At 31.3% G+C, this 8,712-nt stretch overlaps 2 protein-coding genes across 3 annotated transcripts; both read left to right on the top strand.

Annotated features, from left to right (window-relative positions):
• Positions 1-551: 551 nt before the first annotated feature.
• On the top strand, positions 552-4,630 carry LOC133796377 (DEAD-box ATP-dependent RNA helicase 15-like). Of its 2 annotated transcripts, XM_062233862.1 has the most exons (12): positions 552-728; positions 844-959; positions 1,124-1,224; positions 1,951-2,123; positions 2,273-2,504; positions 2,631-2,749; positions 3,182-3,238; positions 3,335-3,519; positions 3,751-3,895; positions 3,989-4,072; positions 4,162-4,225; positions 4,379-4,630. In XM_062233862.1, the coding sequence occupies exons 2-12, from the start codon at positions 844-846 to the stop codon at positions 4,387-4,389; spliced, it is 1,287 nt and encodes a 428-aa protein (XP_062089846.1). In that variant the 5' UTR covers positions 552-728; the 3' UTR covers positions 4,390-4,630. The 2 variants fall into 2 exon arrangements, with proteins under 2 accessions (XP_062089846.1, XP_062089848.1); XM_062233864.1 differs by lacking the exons at positions 552-728; positions 844-959 and having other exon boundaries at positions 1,815-2,123.
• A 144-nt stretch (positions 4,631-4,774) lies between these two features.
• Positions 4,775-8,231, top strand: LOC133796378 (probable polygalacturonase At1g80170). Its single transcript, XM_062233865.1, has 10 exons — positions 4,775-5,635; positions 5,743-5,871; positions 5,982-6,119; positions 6,228-6,398; positions 6,501-6,524; positions 6,742-6,949; positions 7,064-7,145; positions 7,260-7,368; positions 7,627-7,743; positions 7,862-8,231. The coding sequence occupies exons 1-10, from the start codon at positions 5,633-5,635 to the stop codon at positions 8,090-8,092; spliced, it is 1,212 nt and encodes a 403-aa protein (XP_062089849.1). The 5' UTR covers positions 4,775-5,632; the 3' UTR covers positions 8,093-8,231.
• Positions 8,232-8,712: the final 481 nt, after the last annotated feature.

The following is an 8,712-nucleotide window of genomic DNA, read 5'->3' as shown; positions in this document are numbered from 1 at the left end:
AATTTAAAAATAAATTTAAAATAAAATATGATTTATTTTAAATTACACATGTGGCGCTGACGTGTCCAAGACACAGAAGTAGGGAGCCATACCAGCATGTCATTAGTTACATTAGACAAAATTGAACGAAAGTCCCACTTTACAACACTTTGAATAGTTCGAGTAAATTTTTAACAACTCTAAAAAATCAAAGGTATGATAATGTGTAAATCATAGTTCGGGGACAAAAATCCTAAATAGCTTAAATTATTTTATTAATTACCTTTTTAATTTTATGTATAAAAAGATTAGTTTTTGTTTGTAAAAGCTATTTTTTAAATATAACTTTAAATCAATAATTGAAAATTATTCTTTAATAATTAAAAATATTATTATTATTATAATGGGAAAGATATAGATTTTCTTAAGAAGATATGTAGTTATATAATTTTAAAGAACTATAAAATTACAATTTAGTTTTTCTAAATAGATAAAAAAATAGAAAATATATATTATTTTCGTCTTTTCATAATTCCAACACCCACCCACTATATATACACTGTGCCCTACTTTGTTTACTCTCCTTTTATCTTCCTCTCGGTCCAAAGTCAGATCCAGGGTTTATCCCGAGCCTTTCTCCTCTCCCTCTCAGATTTTAGGGTTTTTTTGTTGTTGTTATTTTTGTTGTTTTTTTCACAGAGAAGCTCAAACTCGCAGAAGTTCTTCCCTTCTTCTCTCCTAGTTCACAGGTAATTGATAAAGTTGTAGTTATCTTTACTGGCTTCACTTCTTTAGAGTCGCAGTTTTGTTGAAATCCCTAACCCTAACCCTAGAACTTGATTTGTTTTCTTTTGTTCTTGTAAGATGGGTGAAGTCAAAGACAACGATGGTTACGAAGAAGAGCTCGTTGACTACGAAGAGGAAGACCAGAATGCCCCCAACTCCGTCTCCGCTAAGCCGTCTGGCGAATCTGTCAAGAAGTAAGCTTTTTTTGGTTTCACCCTTTGAATCGATTTTGCGTATTTTCTATGGATGTATTATTTAGTATAATAGACTAGGGTTTTTTACTGTCATAATGTATTAGTATTGCTAATACTTTTGAAATGCCAACTCTTATTCGGAAATTTGTTATTTTGTGGTGCAGGGGCTATGTTGGTATCCACAGTTCGGGTTTCAGAGACTTCCTGTTGAAACCGGAGCTTCTACGAGCGATTGTAGATTCGGGATTCGAACATCCTTCCGAAGGCAATTTTTTAATCTTTGGTTTCATTTTATATATGTCTCGAATCTATATATACACATGGGCGTGTGCATATTTTTAAGTTTAACTCTTTGTCATTTTATATCTAAATTCAATAATATTCTTGACATGGAAGTATGATTCTAGGTATTGTTCATTCTTGCATTTCTGAATAGATGTTTTGAAAGGTATTATTTTAGATTGACCGTTCAACCACGAAAATCATTAAAGTATCTATAATTTGAAGGGATTGGAAATTGGTTAAAATTGGAGGTTGTAAAATATTTTGCTGCATCCTTTTTATTTTACCAAACAACTACCTAACCAAAAACCAATTCATCGAATAATTTTTCATTCCTCTCATTTCTTCTGCTTTTCCCTTCTACCGAACTCACTCTCATTTTAATGTGTTTTGTATGCGAGTATTGACATAGGATAGGCATATGGTCTAGTGGCATGCTGATTCCTAGATATCAATGTTCTAGATTTACATTCTTCTCCCCTGATTGCTTCTTCGAATAGTTTCTTTGAAGTAAATAATGTCATTTTGTATTGCTCTGATTCTTAATATTTCTATATTAACTTTTGTGTTCAGGTAATCATCACTACTTCCATATTCATGATTCTGCCAGGAAAACTGGTTTGGTAAACCTTTCCATTAAAAGGATCTCGAAGATCATTTATACTTACTGAGGTTTCGTCCGGTACGATTTTGTTTGCTTCTTCATCAGTGCAACATGAGTGCATCCCTCAAGCTATCTTAGGAATGGATGTCATTTGTCAAGCAAAATCTGGGATGGGGAAAACTGCTGTTTTTGTTCTTTCAACTCTTCAACAAATAGAACCAGTTGCTGGTCAGGTTGCTGCTCTTGTTCTCTGCCACACAAGAGAATTAGCTTACCAGGTATGCTTTATCCTTTTCTGCAATCTCTAATTTTTTATGATGACGTTTTATGCATGCAGGTCTATAGGTCTTGTATCATTCTTATTACATGTACTATTCTGGTTAGATGACTTATTTTTTGATATTTACATATCTCTGAATTTTCACAGATCTGTCATGAATTCGAGAGGTTCAGCACTTATTTGCCTGACTTAAAGGTTGCTGTATTCTATGGCGGTGTCAATGTCAAGGTTCACAAGGATCTGCTAAAAAATGAATGCCCTCATATTGTTGTTGGAACACCTGGGAGAATATTGGCTCTAGCTAGAGATAAGGATCTTGGACTAAAGAACGTGAGGCATTTCATTCTTGATGAATGTGATAAGATGCTTGAATCTCTTGGTAAGTTTTCCTAGTTTAGTCGTACTGATTTTCAAGACATGATTTTTTTTAATGTTCCCAAATTTGAACTATTATTTTGTTTTTCTTTTTAATCTATTTTCCCATTTGCTTATGTATGTCTTTTAGATATGAGGAGAGACGTTCAAGAGATTTTTAAGATGACTCCTCACGATAAGCAAGTGATGATGTTTTCGGCAACACTAAGCAAAGAGATTCGCCCTGTCTGCAAGAAATTTATGCAAGATGTAATATCAAGATTGTTCTTATGGATACAAAAATATAACATATTGTGTCAATTATGTATATATTTACATTTTAATTATCTTATATGCAATCATAAGCATGTGCCAAGTTTAACCAGATTTAAAAAAAAAAATAATTATCTTTTATTTTATGGTCTATAATTAAGCTTTATTCAACACTCGAGGTTCCTCTTAGGATGTAGTGAAGGTCTTTACCATAGGAACTTTTGGTTCTTTTGTGCGACTACTGACTAATTGTGAAGCTGGCCATTTTAAAGCTCTGGAAATGCTATACATTGAATAGAAAAGATTGATATATTCGCTCTCAAGTTTCTTTGTTTATGTAACTTTCAGTAATGTTGTCCTTTATTTTTTATTATTTTCAGTCTGAATTTCAAGATGTTTTGATTTATTTTGTTATGTTATTTGTTTCAGCCCATGGAAATCTATGTAGATGATGAGGCCAAATTAACCCTTCATGGTCTTGTACAGGTGCATTGATTTGTTTTTGAATGTCGAATTTACTGCTTGAAGAATATTTGTTTCTCTTTTTGTGCTCATTGAACCTTCCACTTAATTTTTTTTCAGCACTACATTAAATTGATGGAAACGGAGAAAAATCGCAAGTTGACTGATCTCCTAGATGCTTTGGATTTCAATCAAGTTGTTATTTTTGTTAAAAGTGTTAGCAGAGCTGCTGAGTTGAACAAGCTACTTGCTGATAGTAACTTCCCATCTATCTGTATCCATTCTGGAATGTCTCAGGAAGAGAGGTAAATTATATTTTTACCTTCACTCAATTAGTCAGGTCGTATAACAATCTTCTACTTGTAACTTTTATGATTGTTGGAACGATCTTAATGTTTTTGGTTGCATTTCCAAGTTTTGCTTCTACTTTAATGGGGAGCTAGAACTTCTTTATTTTAAATTTATTCTCTCTAGTTTATTTTTCCTTTGCTAGATAATGGTAATCATCAGGCTTCACACTGTTTCATCAATTTCAGGTTGAAGCGGTACAAGGGTTTCAAGGAGGGACACTCCCGAATTCTTGTAGCAACTGATTTAGTTGGAAGAGGGATTGACATTGAGCGCGTTAATATTGTTATTAACTATGATATGCCAGATTCTGCTGACACATACCTACACAGGGTATTAGTTTGATATATATGTATTTGTTTTGATAGTTTTGAAAGCATAATACTTGGGTAGTATTAATATTGGGCTTTCTTTGCATTCTTTTAGGTGGGCAGAGCTGGCAGGTTCGGCACCAAGGGGCTTGCAATTACATTTGTGTCATCTGCTTCTGACTCTGAAGTTCTTAATCAGGTGATTAATTTTGCTTTCCATGACAAGGATGACTATTTTGATTCTTTACTGTTCTGTTAATAATTTAATTTTTTTATATCTCCTTTCAGGTCCAATCCAGGTTTGAGGTGGATATAAAAGAGCTTCCTGAGCAAATTGATACTTCTACATACAGTAAGACTTCTTTGCCAGTAATATTTCATAATTTTCTTTATGTTTTGCACAGTTGCTAATACCTTAGTTATTGTACATTATAGAATAATAGTAAAATCTTTTACCATAAGAAGTCTGTACAGATGCTAATACCTTCACTTTTATGTTGTGCAGTGCAAGTATGATTGGGTTCATTTAAAGAAGGAAGCCTGCGACTAATTGAGTGTATTGGCAGGATATTGATTTTGGTGGCAGCTAGTTATCATAGATTTGTTTCAAGTTGTTGAATGTAGAATATATAAAACAGAAGAGGAGACTAGAATGGTTTAAGTTGATGATGGTGATGATGATCTTCCTCCCCCCTCCTTTGATTCTTATTTCTCTATAGATTATTAGCAGCAAGCAGAGAACTTTGGGTTTTTGATTCTCCTATTTCTCTTTATGCTATTTTATTTGCATTTATTATGGCCCTTTTTTATTGTACTTTCTCCTAATAAAACTATGTTAATAATCATTTCAAAAAAATTACGAATCTGAGTATGGATCTCAGATCGTCAACAAACTTTATACCACTAGAGGAAAAAACAACCCTTAGTACATTACATAGCTTATTTTTCACTACCTGTTTTTCTTCATAATATTCGATATTATACAATATTATAATGTTACATATATAAACTAAGGTCATATTACACAAAATTTCAATAATTAAGCTAAGCTGAGGTCCAATTTTTATTTATTTTCTTGCCTTTGAAAAATTATATATGTTCATATTTATATTTTAGTTAATTCTACTAATTAGGTAGGTGAGTGGGTTAATATGGGTGGTATCTGTATGTTCTTAGTGGGTTAATATGGGTGGTATCTGTATGTTTTTAGATTACCGATATGGAATATTTTGGTTACATTTGGAGGATTGCTTACTACTAGGCTTGATGGGATGTGAATATGTATACATTGCAAGGCCTTATACTATGTCACGGTGAGAGCCGGTGCCAAATTCATTGAATTGTATACAATCAATTATATCGAAAAGGGCAATAAGTTAAAAGGAATACATATCCAGTTTTCTTGTTTCCTTTTTAGAGATGTAATTGATAATACAGTAATTTTGGATATCATGTTAATTATTACTCTTAGTAGCAAAATCAGGACATATTTTTTTAAATCGATTAAAAATTATATAAAAAAGGAAAGAAATGTGTGACAATTCACGTCCAGCTTCGTTTCGAAGAGTTACCAAAGAAAATTGAATTTTGGATCTCTTTCCATATAATGGAGCAGAGAAAACTAGCATAAAAAGCCACTTTCATGCATGCATGCTCCATTCACTAATCATCGATACAATTTGTTTTTAACATTTCGAATGATCACTCCTCTTTTTCAGTTTTGTTCAGCCATTAATTGTGCCTGCAGTAAGCAAAATACATGGTAAACAAAACAATATTACTACATATTTTCTACAAGTTTTCTCTAAAAAAATTTCCTCATTGAAAACAATTGATATCTTACATTTTACTATATTTTCTGATGAACAGGATCTATTTGGTATTATATACATAGTGACCCTAGTTTGCACAATACCAAACTACACTATGGCAGCTTCAAGTGTAGCAAATATTTTGAACTACGGAGCTGCTGGCAATGGCGTTACAGACGACAGCTCGGTATTTATATAAACAAGCAATAACAGCCTTTTCTTCAATATCACATTTTTTTTTATGTATATATTATAATATATTGTATTTTAACTAGTTGGTTTGTAAAAATAATGTAGGCATTTTCAAAGGCATGGAATGATACATGCGCTTCAGTGGCTGAGAATTCTACCTTGTTGGTTCCATCAGGCCATACATTTCTTGTCCATTCCATCATCTTTTCTGGCCCATGCAAGCCCCTTAATATCTTTGTACAGGTACATATCATAAACAAAGCTCTGATTTTTCTGATTAATGATCTAATATCATACAAAATCTAAAGTATATACATAAATGCGGGGGGTTTATTTTTGTTATATTTGCAGCTAGACGGAGGGATTGTAGCACCCAATGGTCCTAATGAATGGAAAGGAAGTATTGATAGTCTGATATTATTTGAGAAAGTTGATGGTCTCACCCTAAGTGGCACTGCCACTATTGATGGACGTGGTAAAGGCTGGTGGGATGCCTCTTGTGCTCGTCATCCTCAATTAAAGGTATATTGTTTTATACATAAGCTTTTTTCTCATAATTCTTTCTACTTAATCTTTTGTTTTGATTGTATGATCTTCTAATCCCAATTTTGTTTAATTTGACAGGGCTGTTACGGCAGAAGGCCTACGGTACACTAATAAGCACATTACAAAACAAATAAAAAAATTATATGGATTATTACATTGTGAATATATATATTTGAATACATATTTTTTCATTATTTAAAAAACGCTTTTAAATTATAATATAAGATTTGTTTTAATATAAACTTGTATTATTCTATTGTCCAAAGTTATGTGAAAGGAAAGGAACCGATCTATATAAATGTTTTGTGTATATTTGCAGGCATTGAAGTTGGTATATTGTACAAGGGTTAAACTTCTAAACATACACGTGATTAATAGTCCACAGGTTCATGTAATTGTGTGGAATAGTCAAAATGTTGAAATTGACACCATGTATATAAACTCTCCTGCTCTAAGTCCCAACACTGATGGCTTTCACATTGAAGCATCTACTAATGTCTCTGTCGTCCACTCAATTGTCAAAGCTGGTATATATGTACATATACATATTTATATATAAAATCAACTTAATTATTTCTCTCAAGTCAAATATATATATATATATATATATGGATCACTAATTAATCATTAAATTAAATCAGGTGATGATTGTATATCAATTGGTGATAAGTCTTCCTATATTCATGTCAGAAACTTATTTTGCGGCCCTGGTCATGGTATAAGGTCAGTAATTCTTTATTTGTTTATTTTTAAAGATTTATCATTGTGTTTCTATTATCATTATTGGCTAATTTACATATTAAATGTTGTGACATGTATATATATATATATTTATAGCATTGGAAGTTTGGGCATAGGAGGAAGCGTAGCTGATGTACACAACATAGATGTGCATCGTGTTCATTTCTTTGGCACAACCAATGGGGTTCGCATTAAAACATATCAGGTACGTTCAATTTTGATGTCCAATTTTATTATTTTTACTTAAATAATATCACATGAATATTCATTGATTAGATCCTAATTCACACTAATACAAATGCACTTTATTAAAGTATTAAATTGTTATGTAAAATCTTTATCGGTATTAATATGGTTTCCAACACCACAAATATTGTTCAGCACTTTCCATATATATATATATTGATATTCTTATTTATTTATTTCTACACTAATGATTAATTTGTATTGTGAATTTGGTCAGGTTGGAAAAGGAATTGTCCAACACGTTACGTTTAACGATCTAAACTTCCATCACGTGCAAAATCCAATCGTAATTGACCAGCACTACTGTTTTGATCCACATGGCTGCCCAGACTTGGTAATATATAAATATATATATGTGATATATATTTAATAAAATTTCATTATATTGTGGTTTACATAAATACATATATTTTAATTGATGAATAAATATATATATATATATATATATGCAGCCGACTGCAGTTCATATAGACAACGTGACTTACTCAAATGTGGTTGGGACAGCGTCGTCAGAAATAGCTTTGAATCTGAATTGCAGCAAATCAGCGCCTTGCACTAATATTAACTTCAAAGAAATTCGATTGAAACCCGAGAAACCATTAAAGAGTATCAAGTCGAGTTGCAACAATGCTCATGGATCTACCACTGGGGTTGTCAAGCCTGCTTCTTGTCTTCACGGTTGATCCATTTTTATTTTTATTTATGTAGCTTAGCCCGCATTGTAATTATTATATATATGTTCCATCATTTCCTATCCTATTCAATAATGTATTCATTCAAAATGAAAAAAGATAAAATAAAATAAATTTGAACGCCTGTTTTTATACTCTTTTTCGTATATATTTTTAAGCCTAAATGCCTGACCTCATTGTTCCACAATATGTCTAAATTTGCTAATATATATATTAAAGAGTTAAAAAATAAATGAGTAGTTGGTAAAAATAATTTATTTTAATAATATCATTTTTGAAAAATAACTAAAAAAATAATTAAATAATTATATATATATAAATACAAAGTAACTAAAAAAAATAAAATAAATAACATTTTTGTCCCCCGAACTATGACCATTGTATGATCGTTGATAACTCTACCAAATAGAGTTATTTTACTACTTTTTATGTGCAAATTGTTGCTTAATTCTTGAGTTTTTAATTGATTTATTAAGTTTTTGAGTAATTTTGAATTTATTAGGTTTATTTTAATTTTATACATTTTTGTGTGTTTTTATAGTGATTTTGTTGTAAAATGTTGTAGTTAATTAATTGAATTATTGTTGTTTAATTTGAGGTAAAAATGTGTT

This window comes from Humulus lupulus, chromosome 8 (assembly GCF_963169125.1).
Source record: "Humulus lupulus chromosome 8, drHumLupu1.1, whole genome shotgun sequence".
NCBI lineage: Eukaryota > Viridiplantae > Streptophyta > Magnoliopsida > Rosales > Cannabaceae > Humulus > Humulus lupulus.
Note: the sequence above shows the minus strand (reverse complement) of the source record. Positions and strands in the feature narration are given on the sequence as shown.